The 18,739-nt window shown below is 37.6% G+C and overlaps 1 protein-coding gene across 1 annotated transcript in view; it reads right to left on the bottom strand.

Moving 5' to 3' along the window:
- The window catches only part of MICU2 (mitochondrial calcium uptake 2), a 174,242-nt gene that overhangs the window by 21,683 nt on the left and 133,820 nt on the right, over positions 1–18,739 (bottom strand). The window contains exons 4-8 of the mRNA XM_054087234.1: positions 17,800–17,831; positions 17,610–17,685; positions 12,935–12,982; positions 8,281–8,363; positions 3,098–3,160 (exon numbers count right to left, since the gene is read on the bottom strand). Coding sequence (XP_053943209.1) covers positions 3,098–3,160; positions 8,281–8,363; positions 12,935–12,982; positions 17,610–17,685; positions 17,800–17,831 — 302 coding nt within the window. The remainder of the gene's footprint in view (positions 1–3,097; positions 3,161–8,280; positions 8,364–12,934; positions 12,983–17,609; positions 17,686–17,799; positions 17,832–18,739) is intronic.

Raw genomic sequence — 18,739 nt, forward strand, 5'->3', positions numbered from 1 at the left:
TTCTTTGGCTTTTCTTCCAGCATCAATTTTAACATTGGAAAAAGAAAATCCTCAATTGAAATATATTTATCTGGATAAAAAAGTCCACTGTAATCCCACACAAGGGTCATTACTACATGGTGAAACTTTGAATTTTAGATGTGCCAGTCAAAGTCTCAGTAAAAGAGACAGAGAAACAAGCACCCTGGGAGCACAGCATACAAACTGCTTTTTCTTTTCCTAACACAGTATCTCAATGAGTATTGAGTGGTATCTCCATGAAGTAAATGAATGACTGGGACTTCCGTCTACACATGGGACAGGGAACATACCTGGATATACCTGGCGGTTAAATAAAATCGCAGACTACAATTTATACCTTATTTTCACGTCAGCAACATTTTCTATCTAGTTCCAGAGACTGTGATTACTTTGAAAACCAGCAATCTTATATGCAAATTGTACAAGCGTTGTGGAAATGAAGAACTATCGCAAACACCATATTTCTGTTCAAGTATCTCAGCTTTAAAATAACACAGTCAATTAAAACCCCCACATTTTTATGCCTTATCTGCTTTGCCTAAAAGTCATACTATGACTACCATAATTATTAAAAATAAGAGGTAAAAGCATAAGCACTAACTACATTGTATAGTCAGATTCACTGCTTATAAAGACAATAAACTTCTTTTGGGAGAAACAGAGAAAGGGAAGAAAAGAAAAAATATAAGAAAAGGATAATTTGAACTTTGCCAGGTAGAAATATAGAGACCAGAAGAGTTTTTACTCCCCAAAGAAGCTCTACTCCCCAAAGCTATTTAACTCTTTCTTTTGAACAGACAATAATTCCATTTATAACCATATAAAATAATATTTTCTGGTTTCAGTAACTTCAGATTTTTCTAAATGGAGAATTCTGAAGACAAATTTTAAGCATGATAAAATAGACATTCAGGCCCAGGTACGTAATTAGCTTCCAATAAGCTTATGTGTTTATAAGTAAATCTCTCCAACTGTATCAAAGTTTCTCTGGAAATCTTATCCTATAGCTGTGCATTCATGCAGAATAAAGATAATTTTTTTTTTCCACTGCCATGGCAGTTAAGTCTCAATTGAAATTGGTTTTCAGGAGGAGACAACCCTACTAATCCCATCTATTTTAATCTGGTGACTGATGAAAAGATTTAAAGAAGGATATGATTGTTAGTCATTTTAACTGATCTCTGGATGCCTATTGAAGGATCAAAACTTTTATGCATCAGAAGACAGTTTCTGTTTATGTCTAGTAAATATTAAAGGTGTTAGCAATGCTGCCACTCATTTTTTATCCCAGGCAAGTGAAAAAGCAAAGAACACGAGCTGGACCAACTCTTTGTAGAAAGTGCTGATGCACAATAGGTTCATAAAGCAGAGCCCTGTATAAATTTCTTACTGAATGCTTCCAACACGAGCGACGGCTGCTCCATGCCTCATTATCCATTTTCAGTTCACAACTGAAAGCAAGTTTGTGGTGACGAATGTATCTTTCAGCTACACTATCCAATTTAAGCATGCAATAAAAGTAGTGCTGCTGCTGCTGCAAGCAGCACCTTACAGTAATAGCTGGAGATAATCTACTTGTACTCTCTCCCTCCTTCACCCTCGTTCATCAGCTTCTTTCTAAGTGTCAGGTCCTGTACTTTGGTCACAACTACCCCATGCAATGCCGCATGCTTGGGAAAGAATGGCTGGAAAGCTGCCCATTGGAAAAGGACCTGGGGGTGTTGATCGATAGCTGGCTGAATATCAGCCAGCAGTGTGCTCAGGTGGCCAAGAAGGCCAATAGCACCCAGTCCTGTATCAGAAATGGTGTGGCCAGCAGGAGTAGGGAAGTGATTGTCCCTCTGTGCTTGGCACTTGTGAGGCATCACCTTGTATCCTGCATTCAGTTTTGGGCTACAAGAAAGACAATGAGGTGCTGGAGCGTGTCCATAGAAGGGCAACGAAGCTGGTGAAGAGGCTGGAGAACAAGTCTTATGACAAGCAGCTGAAGGAACTGGAGAAGAGGAGGCTGAGGGGAGACCTTAAAGCTCTACTACGCCCTGAAAGGAGGCTGTAGTGAAGTGGGCACTAGTTTCTTTTCCCAAGAAACAAGCAATAGGACAGGAGGAAACAGCCTCAAGTCATGCCACAGGAGGTTTAGACTGGATATTAGGAAAAATTACTTCACCAAAAGGGTTGTCAAGCACTGGCAGAGGCTGCCCAGAGAGGTGGTTGAGTGACCATCCCTGGAGGTGTTTCAAAGACAAGTAGATGTGGCGCTTGGAAATGTGGTTTAGCACTGAACTTAGCAGTATCAGGTTTATGGTTGGAATTGATCTTATAGATCTTTTCCAAGCTAAACGATTCTGTCCCGTGACTCTGTTTCCAGTATGCTCATACTTTCCCCTCTCTGTTTTCAGCCTCATTCAATCTCATGGTAGCTAGCAAAGACTCCCCTTGAAGAAAAAGGTGGGTTACACTGGTAGGATTCAGAGGAAAATAGCCAGAAGAGAGCAGAAATTTATCTGCTCCTTTCACTGATGAGCTATATTTGCCATTTGCTAATGGTCTGCAATCCAGTGAAACTTTTAACCCAGTTGGAAGACCATACTCTAAGATTATTTCTTCTTCAGGTCTCCATCTAAGCCATTTGTTTCTGCAAGCGGACCTACCTAAAGCAATCCTTGCCTTTGCACATTCCAAACCAACTCCGAACAAGCTGACATTACTGCAACAGCAGCACTTAAGTAAGTTTAAGGTATCGGTTTCTCTTTGGAAAGTCATCTTTTCTCATATGGTGATACAGAGATTTTTCTGAAGAATATAAAGAGGTGCTTTGAAACAGAGGCTTACAGAACCTAAATAATGGAGTGACCATACAGTAATAAAACACATTAATTCCATACGCTTCATTGGGAGATTCAGAAATTACAAACATTTTTACTTCATAGTTAGAAAGCAGCAGACAAATTGAGCACTTTCATTTAATTAAAGCACTAATTGATGCTTATCTACTTATCTAAAAACTCTGAAAAAACAACATTCATGGGAAATATGACAATGCTTTTTTGAATTAAAACATATCTCTATCTCATACCTGAAATACAGTTTCATCCCCAGCTATTTTCAAATCATCTTCTTTCCCAATGATTCTCTGTAGCTGTATTTGTTAAAACATACGAAAATATATTTGTTAAAACATTTGAAAAAACACAGGAAAATTACAAAGTTGGTCTCCTTCTTCAGAAACTTGCATTAATATCCCCTTTTCTTAATTATAAAGTCATTACATAAAATCATAGAATTACAGAATCACTGGGTTGGAACGGACCCACTGGATCATCGAGTCCAACATGTCTGCAAGATTCTCCTGTCATGACAAAATATTTGTATACTTAAGGGTATTTTGCTATTCTGACACTCTTTTTTCCCCAGAAATTTATTATCAGCTGTGGTTAATATAGCCAAGCAGAACATGTGAACCTTTCTCTTGCAGCCCAGTGCTTACTCTTGTTTTAGAGATTTTTTTGCACTAGGAGCTTAGCATTCACTCCATATGATTTTGAAACTCTGGGGTAAAACATCAATGGTCATTCTGGAAATAAAAATTATCCTGTGATTTTCATGCTGTACTTACATAGTTTTATAGTTTTACATAGCTTTTATAGTTCTGCTACAGACATGATCTTCTAGACACAAAAAACATACCTGTTCAAATGAGGTCCTACGCAACTACCAACAAAGAATAATTTAATTAAATAAGCAAATGTAATTTCTGAACTGGCATTAAGTAGAATGTGGTTTCAATTTTCCCTCCATTCCATAAATAAATGAATCTTGAACGTGTTAGCTAAGAAGATTCTTAGAAGTACTAAAATGACATTTAAAAATCAAACTTCCACTGTCCCAAGCAGAGCTCTAAGGTAATACAGAAAGTGCATTAATTTGCAGCACCTCAAGTACATCCCAGCTGCAAGGATTCTTTCATGATATTTTAGCTTGTGAGGTCAGTACTGCCCCAAGAATGAGTGATTACAACATAGCACAAGCTATACCTACCTTTCACAGACATTTGCACAAATCCTCAGAAGGACAGCAAAAATGAAAGAACAAGGGACTTATTACATTTCAGGTAAAGATAAGGACTTAAAACAAGCACTCTGGATTTGGAGACTTTAGGAAAAAATCCATGACCAAATTTGCACAGCCATTTTTGTGAGGTTTTCAAAATAGTTTCAGGGCTTTATTTTTCCCTCCGTTTTTAATTATGATGTTTATTGAGAAGCAATATGGGCTTGTAAGTAGTGAGCAGGAAAAAACTGTTTCTGTTGCCAAAGGTCTTCCCTTGGCCTTCAGATCCTGACAAATTCACGTATTTTTTTATAGCCTCAGTTTTTGAGTTTTCAGGGCAGTGACTTTCTATTGTTATTTTTAAATGCCATGCCATGCCTATAGACACACAGTATATTTTTTTTGCACAAGTGTTCTGAAGTATTTATTTATTGTTTTCTTACACTGTATGTAAATACTTACAGTGCTTGAAATTCTGTCCAGTAGTTTTTAGATTTTCTTCAGCACAGTGCAACAACTACTCTTGAGCTTCTGCCCTCGAGAAATGGACTTTAACACTCAGCTGTGCCATGTAACATTTATCTGTATTTAATATTTACAGCTGCTCATCACTGGAAGACACTAATGGCTAATTCAAAGATAATGAGACCTAATATGCACAACTGATGCCGCTTTACTAAAGACATACTAAGAAGTAATTTTTTTCTGAAGAAAACAAGAACTGATAGAAAGGCTGTGTCAGTCAAAAAGCATCTTCCAGTTGCTTAAGAGAAGTTAGTGCTTGTAGATACCCTAGGATTGCAGAGATGCTCAGTACCAAACCACCACAACTGCTGGTTCATTCAGCCCTAGATGAACCTCTAGAAGTTTTTTTGCGGTATCTGCTGTCCAGCACAAGTGTATAAAGACAATCTATTTAGAAAGTCTGAATCACGTAGCTCCTGCATGTGCCATCAGGGTTACCCTACTTCCATTCTCAGTAGTCTTGAACTGTCATTAATTTTACTTGGAAATCTTTCATCAGGACAGAGTTAGGGAAATGCCTCAGTTGCTGGGGATTTTGGGATCGTTGGTAGCCTTATTCTTGATGTGAGGCCTCAGATTGATGTGCGTGGGTCATTATGTGCACATGTCTGGAAATCCCCCTCACTGAATTTCATGTGAATGTCTGGAAGTGCAGAGTCCACAGAACTATCTTACTGTCCTCACAAAGATGCAGATAATATGGCTCTAAGAAACAATTCTTTGCATTATGGCAGGGGCTGATAAAGAATGGCAACTAATATCTGTGAACAAGCCATTTCTGCCACATTACCTTCACGCTGGAGTTGCAGGGCAAAGCAACAAATCCTTGTGGATGCCCACCTCAAAATACATATTGGTGTGATTCTGGGACCTAATACTGAAATGTCTCTTGTGTTGTGAATGTTTACCATTGAAACATGAATGAAGCAGAAATTAAAAGTAGACTGGCTTGAATACAAAGAAGAAGGAAGGAAAGAGAGTAAGAATCTCTCCCTGGGTAGGGGCTTTTAACTGCTACTGGAAAACAGGAAAATGTGCACAGAAATTGAAAAGCTACGGAGGACGAGATAAAGTCTCTTGTTGAAGACACAGAATTGCATTCAAGATTTCCTGAATCTACTGGGAAATCCTGCATCTCACACTCCTTTAGTGTCTGATCCACAGAAGTCTGGACAGACTATGTCTATCACGTGCTGCAGGCACTAAGGACTTGGGTTGTAGATTCTGCTTATCACCTTTCTCCCTTTCCTGAATGATCCATGTGAAACATCTTGCACCTGTCTATCCAGTAACATGTGAGAGCTGAGATATACACAATTTAAAGAATGATGGACATTTTGCTAACAAAAGGGCTAAGTTCTTACCTCAAAGAATTTACAGTCTAGATCAGCAAATAATGTAGATGTACATAGATGTCTAATAGATCCATAACAGATGGGAAGGAGGGAGAAGTGACAAAGCAAGAAAATGAACTAGCAGTGAAATTTCTTTTCCCATCGCATCATGCTTACAGTAACTGCCTCCTAATTACCGCTTCTTCACTGCTCTTTTTCATTGCCCTTTTCTTTCATACGTTTCCTGATACTGTTGTCAAAACCAGCGTGGAAATAACTAACACGACAGTTCAGATGTATGTTCCTAAGATGCCAACTGGGAAAAGGCAAATTACATATTAACCACACAATTTTACTAATTTACTTTATCTACAGAAGCTTTCTATGATGCGTATCGAACTAGAGCATCCAGAGATTAACACACATATTTCCAGATAATTACATTTATTTTCTTATTACATAAGAACATCTATTTTTAGAAGTAACCTATAAAAATCAAGTTTTGCTTTAAAATAGTCACTGCTTATAAACGTTAAGTAAATAGTCACGCAAGAAAACTCATCTTCTGACTAGCTTGCATCCTGTTTGACTTGTTCGAATTTAATGATTCTTAGGAGTTGACACGGCAATTTATATTTTTTATTTTTAAACCACTCTATATTAATTTACCAATGCAGCCCTTAAAGGAAATTCAAAGTAACAATCTATCTAACTTGAATAATTTTCATTGACTTTGATTGCCTCTACATGAATCAAATTATTTTTCATGATTTGTATAATGTTTTCATCTCTGCTTTTGATGACTTTCTGTTTTTCATATTGGCTGATTCAATTAGAATACCTGAAATGAGTAATGGGTATTAAATATATGGCATACTGTTTGCCTCCCAAAGACCGTTGTGCTGTACTTCTGCAAGAAACTCCTTTTTTTGCTTAACCGACATAGTACTTATTTAAAGGAAGTGCTGCTAACATGGCATTTTGGTGCAGAGGCACTGCAAGCTGTTCACTTGTATTCATGGACTTATTTTCGCCTTTAACATATCGTTTTGTAGATGGAACAACGCAGCCATAACAGACATATTTCAGCGACGAGGGCACTGCTACTCTGATAACAATTAATTAGGATTGTATCAAGTTTAGTAGGCTAAAACTAAAGGGTTTAGTTATAACGATTTTATTTTAATCAGCAGAATAATTAATATTTTAACAGAGTAAATTCTTCAGGTTTAAAAGGCTTTGTGTAGCATCAAATGAATGTAGGGACTCTGCAGGCTCAGTCAGGGGCTTCTGGGAACATTGTCTTGTGGAATGGGTTTAATTTGAAGTATTATTTTCAAATACTACTACTGAGTCTAAGGCTATTTAAAAATATTTAAAAATATATTTAAATATGATTCACCAATTGTAATCTTGCTAAGAGACAATTCACTGAAAAATGGCTATCAGTGCAAAACACGCTAACAGCTATTGTATCATTAATTCAGAGTTCACAATGATGAAAATACACTTTAATACATTTTTCGTGATTTCTCTATCAAGTTTTTGATTCTATAGTTCTCTAGAGTTGTTACATTAATGATCATCATTAACTTTACCCTAGTGACAGAAAATAATTTGCTTTCTAATAGCCATTTCAGCTTATAAAAATTGTCTCTAGTCACCTCAAATACAAATGAAGGATCTGAGGCAACGAATGGAATCTATGCAGCTGGGGAGTCTTAAAAATTGTGTTTGCTAGTTTTACATTCAAGAAGTAATTTTACATTGACAAGAAGTGTTTAGTTAACAGCTTCCTGTTAAATACTTTAAAGTTGAATGAACTATATAATCAATCCTATCCTTTAAAACATCAAAGCAAGATTTTCTTCATTTTTTAAGCATCTGTCTTCTCCCCCATATTTAACACAAAATATGGGAAAACTTGCTGTTACTCTCTGAAGTGTGAATTGATAAAAAACCTGTGCAACAGCAAACAAAATTAATAAAACCCAAGAAAGCATGGTGAATTTAAAAAATAACTCAAAATATTTAGAGGAAAAAAAAGACTCTCCCAGATGATTATTTAACATAGCTGATAGGATTAAGAAAGGTACAACACAGAATCAACTTCTACCTTCCTGGTAACAGATTTTTAGATACAAGTCAAAGGTACCACTTATAAAAGCAGATTCAAATATAATAAGTATTTCTGTAGCAATGTCTCCTTTCATGTAAAATATTTTAGTAAGTATGTGACCATAAGTTAAACTGAAAGATAGGCTTGAAATTTTAATGAATCTTCATTTAGCAAATATAACCTATTGAGCTATTTAAATACTTTAAAACAAATATATATATCAACAAATACCTTGAAGAATTCTTTCTTTTCAACTTGTTCATTGCCATCTGTATCCAACATTTTAAAGGCAATCTGAAATCCAGTCTGGGGTTCTGCAACAAATGGTGAAAAAATTTTATTGCACACATACACACACGCTCTTACAGTAGTAAATATTTAATGCAAAAGGAACATTGCCTAGATCACTTCTCCATCATTAAAAATGTACATAATATTTCCAGTAAATGCTATGTATCTCCTCAAATGTAAACACACTTGTAAAACATCTTTCTTTTAACTACCATTTCAAGGGATAACTGATGCAATGATAAAGCAAGAAATGCTAGCAGTGCCCAAGCATAGCCACGAATTTCATCAGATCCCAAGAGCTGTGAAAATGTCATATGTTCTACTGTACTGGTCTTAACCATTCTCTATAGGTGTTTCCATAAGCCCAACTTCTGAAGCCTTAGCTCAGCCCTGGTTATTAGAGCTCCTTTTTCAGGTGAGAAGACTGGGAAATGCCTTGAGAAGGCACTACTTATTCCCAAACTTCATGAAAGAGCTACTGTACTCCTCAGGTACTTCTTGCATGCATTACTGCTTGCCAGTATTTGCCGTCTTCCGCAGCAAACAGACCAATTTTGTAAGCGTGGCCAGCTCGCTCGGCTCCTGCTCCCGCTGTGTTAGCCCCAGGCCTTTTTTTTCTTCCTTTCTCCTCCCTCCCTAAACAAAGTACTCAAATGTTACTGACAAGTAATAAACCACCCTTTCTGGCCTTTTTGGACAAAAGCATGTTTTGTATGACTCTCATCAAGCTCATTTTTTTCAGGAATTTTCTACAATTTGACTCTGCATTTCCTTCACCCAGTGGATGTTTCTTTTCAACACAAAAATGGAACAAGTTCTAAGTCTTGCAGGCACTATAAAACCACGGTGTGTTTTGAGCTCCTTCCCACAATTTCCTGATCTTACTTTGCTTACAGGAGGTGGCCTCGCTCATTAGCAAGCCCACACAGGAGCAGCATGCTGCTGAAATACAGTTCACTGCAGTAGCATGCACTTTTCCCAGTGATTTCTGGAGCAGGTGAATTAATTCCACAACGCAGTTAAGTCTCACATTAACACAAAAGCCACGGACTTATTGTCTCTAGAACAGATTCATGTTTCCAAGAACAATGTTGGACTCATGAGGGCAGTGAAGTAGAATCTCTAAAAACTATAACGCCTTCAGAGTTTTCCTTTTGGAAATATATTCTTCCAGCTCCATCCCGTAAAGTTTTAAGTCTTGCTTTTTTTAAAGAGTATCTTTCTGCAAAAGGTGCAAATTGAAGAAATACCCCATGGTTAAAGAAAGTACTATTTTTACATTGTAGAAATAACTACATCTTCAGCAGCCAAATAACACTCTCCGTGGAGCAATCTTGTGATGCAGGGATATTTTATAAATACCTTTTATAATCTGCATAGCAGGGCCCTTTCCCAGTAATTGTGTTGTAATAATTAAAACTGGCTTCCCTTCCACAGAAATGCCACACACCAAATTTGTGTAACTAGTACAAAAGCAAGAAGAGCCTATCCTATAACATATTTAGAGAATAAAAATCATTGATGTATTTAATAGTAATTCATACCATCTTTGCTGCAATTTTCAGATAAGAGAGCTGTTACTGAAAATATAGGACCTAAAGCTGCTTATACTGTTCAGAGATGACATGCTTATCTGATATGATGTAACCACAAAGGTATGTGTTCGTAAAATAAGCACAGTTCAAAGACTACCTCAGATATATTTGTATTTAATTAGAATCAGGCAAAATTCCAAAATCTAAACAGAAGAGCTTCATCTTGGCTGTGAGTGCAGGTTAGACTTAGGTGCTTCCCCTCCAACTACTCTTAGGTTGACCAAGCTGTCAGCTTGTGTGACTGGCTAATTGAAACGAAGCTCTGAGTAATGGTGACAACTTCAGAGCCTCGGCTCCTTCGCCAGGCAGAACTTTACCAGAAGCTCCATTAACCAGTTGCTGGAAATGAAATTCAATACAGCACTGGAAGAAAAAAAATAGTGATGAGGAGAGGAGAGGAGAGGAGAGGAGAGGAGAGGAGAGGAGAGGAGAGGAGAGGAGAGGAGAGGAGAGGAGAGGAGAGGAGAGGAGAGGAGAGGAGAGGAGAGACAAAATAGAACCTTTGTCTGCTGCAAATTACATTATCAAGTCCAGTGTTGTTAAACACAGCGCTTTTGTACGACAGGCAGCACTGTCTGGTCAGCAGTGTCCTGGAATCGGGACTCTGGGAAACTGGTGGCTCCTTTCCTTTTTCCCTATTGTTCTGTTGGTGACTTAGAAGTCGTTTAAAAATTAACCTCACATTAATTCTCACCAGCGAGAGAGACAGGTTGTGTCTGGGGCCTGACCAACAAGGGACACTTGCTAGGCAAAGACAGAGGCACTAATGCTTGTTGACATTTGCTTTCAAAATGATCGGTGAGATACCCCTCTGTGTAACCAAAGCAGCAACATTGGCACAGTATTTTTATCCCGCATCAAAAGGTGCTTTTGTTTTTTCAGTTCAATACATTCCTACATAAATTCTGTGAAAAGTAATGTTACTTGATTGTCTGGAGAAGTGGAACAACTTGCGCTGATACTGCTTCAATTTTCTAATTGTTTCAACCAATAAATCATTGTGAGTTTACTTACAGCTGTCATAGATTTTTGAAGAAATAGTATCTTTGGCATCTATTTCTGCAATTTTAATTAAAGTACGCTTTGGAAGTTATAATGTGGCTGTCATTGTTGTCCTTTTTTAAAAAAAAAATCCCTCTTTTTTGAGTTGCAACAAATATTTTAAAACCAGCATTCTAACTGAGCTAGACTCTTGTTTTATTTCTGATTTTAAAATCCACTTGAACACATGGTATAACACATGTTCAAGTTGCGTGTAGCACTGGAGAATTACCACTGGTGAAATAGTATATTTGTACGTTATCATAATGCATACAATAGTATATTTGTACGTTATCATAATGCATACAATACTATTTAATGCTGTGTACTAGGTGAAGTTTCCTCTGAGATCACCCTTCATGCTGTGTTATAAGAACTAATGCCGGTCTGCTGAGAATTGATGCAAGTTGCAAAAGGGCTACCTAAACTGTGCCAGAGGTGTGTACTGACAGTTATTATCACAGAATCAAACAATGGTTTGGGTTGGAAGGGTCCTTAAAGATCACCCAGTTCCACCCCCTCTGCCATGGGCAGGGACACCTTCCACTAGACCAGGTAGCTCAAAACCTCATTCAAGCTGGCCTTGAACACCTCCAGGGATGGGGCATCGATGACTTCTCTGGACAACCTGTTCCAGTGCCTCATCACCCTGAAAGTAAAAAAATTTTTCCTAATATCTAATCTAAATCTCCACTCTTTCAGCTTAAAACTGTTACCCCTTTTCCTGTCACAGCACTTCCTGATAAAAAGCCCCTCCTCAGCTTTCTTCTAGGCCCCCTTTAAGTACTGGAAGGTTGATCATATTCTCTCCACTCTCTGGATACCAACGTTACTTTTTCGTACTACACTGTGAGAGGGTGGACTTCTAGAGCAAGTAAACCTTGTGAATTTGTTTAAGGCTCTGCCATGGACCGTGCATGGAAGTGATGAGGCTCAAGCATCTACAGTTCATCTGGAAAAGAAAGACTGCCTTCTTCTCTCCTTTTGCCATCTACTGAGATCTAGGACGCCTAGTTTTGTCCCTTTGCGTAACATGTTAGATCTGTATAAGCCTGTCAAACAAGACTGCATGTGGATGGACAAGCACATGGACAACTTCGCTACTAGTCTATGGGTCTCACTGTATAATGCTCATTGCACACACCTCAAATCTCAGGATCTGCTAGTATCATCTACACTTCACCAGAACAGCACAGAGGGGTGGAAAGCATGGCACAGAATAAGTATGAGTGAGGAAACTCAGAAAATCCAAGATCACTTCCACACATGACCGAAAAAATGCCTGCTGTTTGGAGGTAAAGCAAATACTAAACTGAAAGGTTTTTTCTAACAAAATTACTGATAGAGAAAAATGAAGAAGGCAAAGGAGGGCGAAGAAATATATGCAAAATACTTGGAGAAAATAAAGCCAAATGGAACAGAGCAAAATACCCCCCAAAGGATTAAAAAGTCAAACAAAAAGACACTGCAGAAGTCTGCTGTTTATTTATATCTTCCATGGCATATTTGAACAAATTAATAACAGACAACAACCTTTTAGACACCACAATAGCTTTTTATGCCACTGCATAAGCTATAATGTTAATGCCTCATTGTTCAAATGACTAAAACTACTATCCAGAAGACAAATCATTTATCTTCCTCCATGGTTCTTTTTCCCCCTTATTATGTGGTCCTGCCTCCCCTCTCCCAAAATCACTTGAAAGACTTAACTGATCCCATGATGCAGGATTTATCATAATTTTTGAAGTGCTGTTATGGACCAATGATAACATTATGGAAACAAATTGCAATCAACTAAAGTTACATCTTTTTATATTAAGGCTTTATCATTCTGCATATGATAGTTCTTTATGTTTTACTATAATGTAGAAATTTAGAAATAGCAGAAAAAGTTCCTGGAAAGCTGTTAGTAGCTGAGTATTTATGTATATGTATTTTAAATATATAATACTTACTCGTAAGGATTGTCAGCAAAAATAAGTACTCTGCATAAGATATCAACCCTGAAATAAAAGAGTTAAAAAATGAGTTGGAAAAAAATACTTACAATAAGACTTGAAAGATCGAATCTTATAAATATAAAAAATGGAGTTAAACATTGTATTAAATAGGTTATTAAAGTAAGCCACGTTATTGTTTAATAAAGTTTTTACTTCTGTTTTCTGAAGGTAAAATCCTGTATCCAGAGACTCATCAATGTTCATGTGTAATTAAGAAAGTAAGGTTTATTTGGTATTGATAAAATGCCTAGGCAAAACCTTTGAGTTCTCACTGAAAACATTCAATGTTTATATAAAAGGCAAATAAATTAAACGCGCTTTGTCACATTTAGTACCTGGGAGGAGAACTACTCTTAACGTTACTCTGAAGGATCAAAGTCCTCCATCCTTTGGCAGGCTCGCAAAGGCAGAGAATAGCTTCCCTGTAATTCTCAAGGGGAACATGGCAACACGCAAAGCTGCCAAGCTGCTAGATTGTGCTGATAGTACTGCTGGGCCACGTGCCAAGAGGAGGCTTCTTTTTTTTTTCTCAAAAATAGGAACATGTCCTTTCTACAAGGTGAAAGTATTTTCCCCCCTTTTGAAGGAAAATTCCAGTGTTTTCCTTTGAAATACCGCCTTAAGTGAAAAGCCTGAACAAACAAAGATGTGATAGTGTCAAAATAGAGCATACGAGCTAAAGATAGAGAGCATGTAACGAGGGTGGTTAAACAACAGAATCTGAACCATCTGCCCCGCAATAATGTTTGGAGAAAAAAAAAAGTAAAAGGCTTTTTTGTAAATCACTTTTCAAAACAACTGAGCTACTTTTAACTTGTGAGCTAAACGTTGTATAATGCTGAAAATGTTTAAAATAATGAATCTGAAACATGCCTATCTATGCAAAGAGAAATTATTTTTTATAATTTATATTTAGTTAATTGATAGATAAAGTGAGCTTCAGTGATAAGCAATTAACTTCTGATAAATTACTATGCAGACCCAACAGCATTTGTATTTGACCTCGGATACTGGCTTAACACTGCAATATTAAAGTACCAGAGTTTAGCAATACTGAATTGCTGAATGCGGGAGTTTGAAAATCCAAAACCAAGTCTTAGCTAAAGTCAGGTCTAATGCTAATCCTGTTGCCAGCTCCCTCCGGTTCCACATCTCAGTTTTCCTCTCTGTCAAAACAGGACTAGTCACTCTATTATGCAGCGTGCACCATGCGTAAGTCAGCACAGTACTATGGTCACACAATATGCTGTTAAATAAAAACTACTTTCATCTCAAAGATTCAGTTTTGCTTACAAGTTTCAGGGTTACTGCCACTGCAAGAATGCAATTTATTATTTGCATTGCTGTAAGGCTTGGAATCATGTTCCTAGACAAAGTGTCCACAATTTCTACAAATTTGAAACCAAACAGAAATAACTCCTACTTCATTTTTCAGCTCATACACCTAAGTATAAGACAAGATTAAAAAAACAGATGGAAACAAACACAGGAGGAAAAGAAATCAAGAAAATAGTACAGTGGGCAGTGATCAAGATTCCTGCTCCCTAATTATGTGCATGTCACAGCAAAAGAATGTTTAAAGAAAGAATGTGAAGAAAGACAAGGAGGTAAATTTTCAACTCTATATAGAAAACACCTCCCAGTTGTGGACTGCAATGGCATCAGCACAAATATCCCTGCCTAAAAACTTATCCAGCAAGTGATGAAGGCCTGCACCACTGGCCAAGGCGAAGCTGGAGTCTGCCTTTAGGCTATCGGGAGATGTGCTGCACCAGGATAGCCTAGGGAAGGTCTGGAAGGTGAAGACAAGCAGCTTACACTAGATAAAACAGAACAAGGAGAGCCTAGTGTTGGGATACAAAAGAGATGACATGCTCAAAGGAGTCGTTTAAGAAAATTATCTTTATCAAAGTGTTTGAAAGGCAGATTGTGTTTGTTAAAGTCACGGGGAAAAAAATAATAATCAAGATACAAAATATTGAGCGGCTGGAGAGTTTTAGCTATATGGGTAGACAGGGAACATTTTTTTTTTATAGAATTCTGCAGAAAGAATCTGCAAATGGAGATGACAGGATGTAAAGAAAAGACCAATATAAAGACAACACCCTGCTCATTGGCTCAAAGGAGAAGCATGGTGGTTCTATTCCTTTGAGTTGCAGAGCGCTGGAAAGAAGAGCTTTGTGAGAAATGACATAGACCCTGTTTTCATCATCTTATTGTAAGCTGATTGAAAAGTCACATAGTGAAATAAGTTAAAAGGTAAATAAAATAAAAATATGTAAAAAAAAATTATCTTGATTGTCCTTTAAAATCTCAGTGCCTTAAGCAAATCCACAGCTTGTTGGATATTATATTAAATTAATGCAGACATTATACTAAAATAATTTGAGATATGACTTTTTAACTCGGGGACTCATTTCCATAAAAATTCTTTTAATTTTACTGTCCTTTTACTACCTGTAAAGAATGGCCAATTTGCCTTATCCATAAAGTAAATTAAAGATTTTTGGTAATTTTATTTTTATTGTACAATAATCAGTACAAAGTTACTCAACTTAAAAGATGCAATAAATTAAAAAACCACATTCTATTCATGTCCAAAACTTAAAAGATAAAAGCTTCACGTACTGCTGAATGACTCAGCATGCTTGCAGCCAAGTATTTGCAGTTAGCATTGGCAAAATACTGTCCTCATCTAACACTAAATGAACCTTTCGTGTCCCTCCCTGGAAATCTCTACCGTCAAACTTTATAACAAATGCTGACAGTACAATATTTCTGCTGCTGAATAAATCATAAGTATGCCTACAAAATACAATGTGAATTTTAAAACTGCCCACTAGAAGGCAGAATTCCCTAGCATTCCGTTTTGCAAACTGGACCGATGACAATTTTCCCTCTACTTGATATTTAAATAACAATTTGAAGGTAGTTAAAATTATCTCAGCTAAACAGTGGAACAAGCATAGATTCATTATTCTAGTACTTGTAAAAGCACTATATAACACACAAATATTTACAGTTTTGAAATGTAATAATAATGCAACTCAAAGCAAAAGCATCAAAGTCACTAAGGCATCATGACCAAACACTGCAAAAACTCCATGCATTGTGGAGACACATGGATGACCGCACTGAAAGTTCCTGCACCATCTCAAACTCCTTCCTGAACTTTGAAGAACAGAGCATATGGACCCACAGTCCTAAGCAAGGGGAGATCAATGCCCTGTCCAGAATGCAAAAGATGCCAGGCTGAGTGTATTGCTGAGCCCACTTTCTGCCAAGCAGTCAGCTGGGAGAGGTGCAATAAAAGGAGGCTGTGCTGATTTGCTATGTTTTCACTTTCTGTTGGTGGATTCCTGGTTTTCCCGGGCAGAGTACTTTTGGAATCTGTAGTGTAGACTACTAGAAAAAGAAAGGCTTAAAAAAAAAACAGCGATAGAGAAAAAAAATCCAAGAATCAAAGACCGGGAATCCTTTAAACCAAATCCTGGGAAAACAGATGATAACTAGTAATTTGAAAAGGCACAGAATGATGACTCAATACAAAATCCATCCTTCCCTAGGACAGGAAAAAAATATTTAGCTTCTTCAGAGATGTGTAAGGGCTGCTGGGGCTTGCAAAAAAGGACTGACAAGTAAGGCACCCAGCTGAAGATCCCTCCATGTCTGCACAGGGAAGCAAGAAATGAACTGTAGGCAGAGGAGGTCACGAGACCAAAGGGCAGGAGAAACACTGCAGGCTGAGACTGAGGGCTGCTCTCTTGGCACAAGCTGCCAGCCGTGCCCGGGGATCTGCTCTGCATGCAGAGATTGTAGCTCCCGCTTGCCAAAGAACTGCAGCAATGCAAAGGCAGCTTTATTTTCCAGAAATGTCCACAGGATAAGGGATTCAGGCTGAACTCTAAGCTACAGAAAGTTTGTGAATAGACACTGCTGGTCTTTGTCATTAGTTTGGGGATTCCAGTCTTTGTTACTGGTGAAATGGTTAATTACTCATCTATTTTGTTTCCTTGATCCTCTTGTTTGTTTTCTCCCTTCAATTAATTTATGCTAATGAGGTGTTTATTTGGTGTTCTTTAATTCTCTGTTGTTACACAAACAATATCCCAGCTCTCAGAGTTTTCTCTTTATGTAGCCCTACATAAGGTGGAAATGATGGATGAAAACAAACTGAAGCATATTGGTGCTGTGAAGGGCCAATGAGCTCCTAAAAAGGGATAAATAAGTTCAACTGCCTTTAGAATCAGGGACACCACTTTACATAACTAGATACAAATTTTATTTTCATTCTTAGTTTCCATGTGTTTAAGCTATATAGTGAAATGGCAGCTTACTAACAAGTCTTTAAAGTCCATTTTGTGCTGAAGCCATCCCTCTAGCCCCTTTCTCTTCTCCAAATCTTTCCGATTTCTTTCATGTCTCCTCTTGCACCTCAGAGACTTTTGAATTCCCAGCCCTGCCTCATTACTCTCGCTTGCATAACTGAGAGACTTGCCAAGGAGTCAGCTACTGGCTAGATGGAGATGAAGTCAAATCCATGAAACCTTCTTTCAAAATACATTCAATTCATACCACATAATGAGATAAAAAGCAAGATGCATTTTTCTGTATCAAAAGTGCTCATTACCTTTATCACCAAGCTCTCTAAAAAAAGTCGGTCCTGGTTTAGCTTTGGCAACACACAGCAGTGCAGCATCTACCTCCTTTAAAGACATAAACAAGAAAATATGAAGCCAGTTTTAAAAGAGAAGTCTATTCAGTTGAGTAACAGAAAGAATGCAAGCTCTTTTGAAGAAGGAAAGGAACATTTTGCTTACCTTTTTTGTCAGTTTCTTGGCCGAGGCTTTACCTACAATAAAAAAAAAAGTCATCGTTATTCAATAACAAACTCACTTTAAGCTTTGATCAGGTTCTGCAGCGTTTCTTCAGATTTTTATGGAAAAATGCTAAGTAATATGAAACAGAATATTTTGCAACAGGCAGTTTGTTTCTAATTCCAATAACAATCAAGAAAGGACAATTTAAAAATAATATGAGCAGTCTGTTTCAGATGTTCTTGCAACCTAGATGAAACCACAGCTCGCTTTGGTATCTATGACTGACTTACTAGTGTGATTTTGCACAGTGTGAGCTACAAATGTAGAACAGATTCCAAAGCAAGATTATACAGCAAGAAACAACTGTAGTATTTGCAAAGGGATTCGCATGCACACATAATAGCCCTTCTAGTGCAGGCTGAATATGAAAAAGCTAGGGCATACTAAAAAGAAAAGAAAGAAAAAAAAATGTTAATGTTTTTATTAAGCAGAAGTAAATTGAAGAACTTTGCCTCCTGCAACAGCATCAGATGAAACCATGCAAACTCCTGAGTGTTTATTAGTTGGTTCAGGTCTATACTCTCGAATAGGGCAGCCAGTGGCAGCAGTATAGGATGTATTCCCCTGTAAATCACCCATTTCAGGAGTGGTGATGTATTATCAGTGGAATGTTTCAGCTGGTTAGGCAGGGACTACAGAAATCCTGTGGTCAGGGACTGGCAGGAGCTGTGCTCCAACCCTTCTCAGTCTATCTGCCCTATCACACCAGCCTGTCTCCTCAGCATTTCTCCTCATACAGTTCTTAAAACTGTGCGTCCTTCACTCTTACCACCCTCAGCCCATCACTCCCTTCTTTCATCACCAGTTCCTCTGGATACCAGGCAGTCATTCTCTCCTATTTATTCATGCAGCATAAGCACCAATCAAGCTGCTTGCGTTT

Source organism: Cuculus canorus, chromosome 1 (assembly GCF_017976375.1).
Source record: "Cuculus canorus isolate bCucCan1 chromosome 1, bCucCan1.pri, whole genome shotgun sequence".
Taxonomy (NCBI): Eukaryota; Metazoa; Chordata; class Aves; order Cuculiformes; family Cuculidae; genus Cuculus; species Cuculus canorus.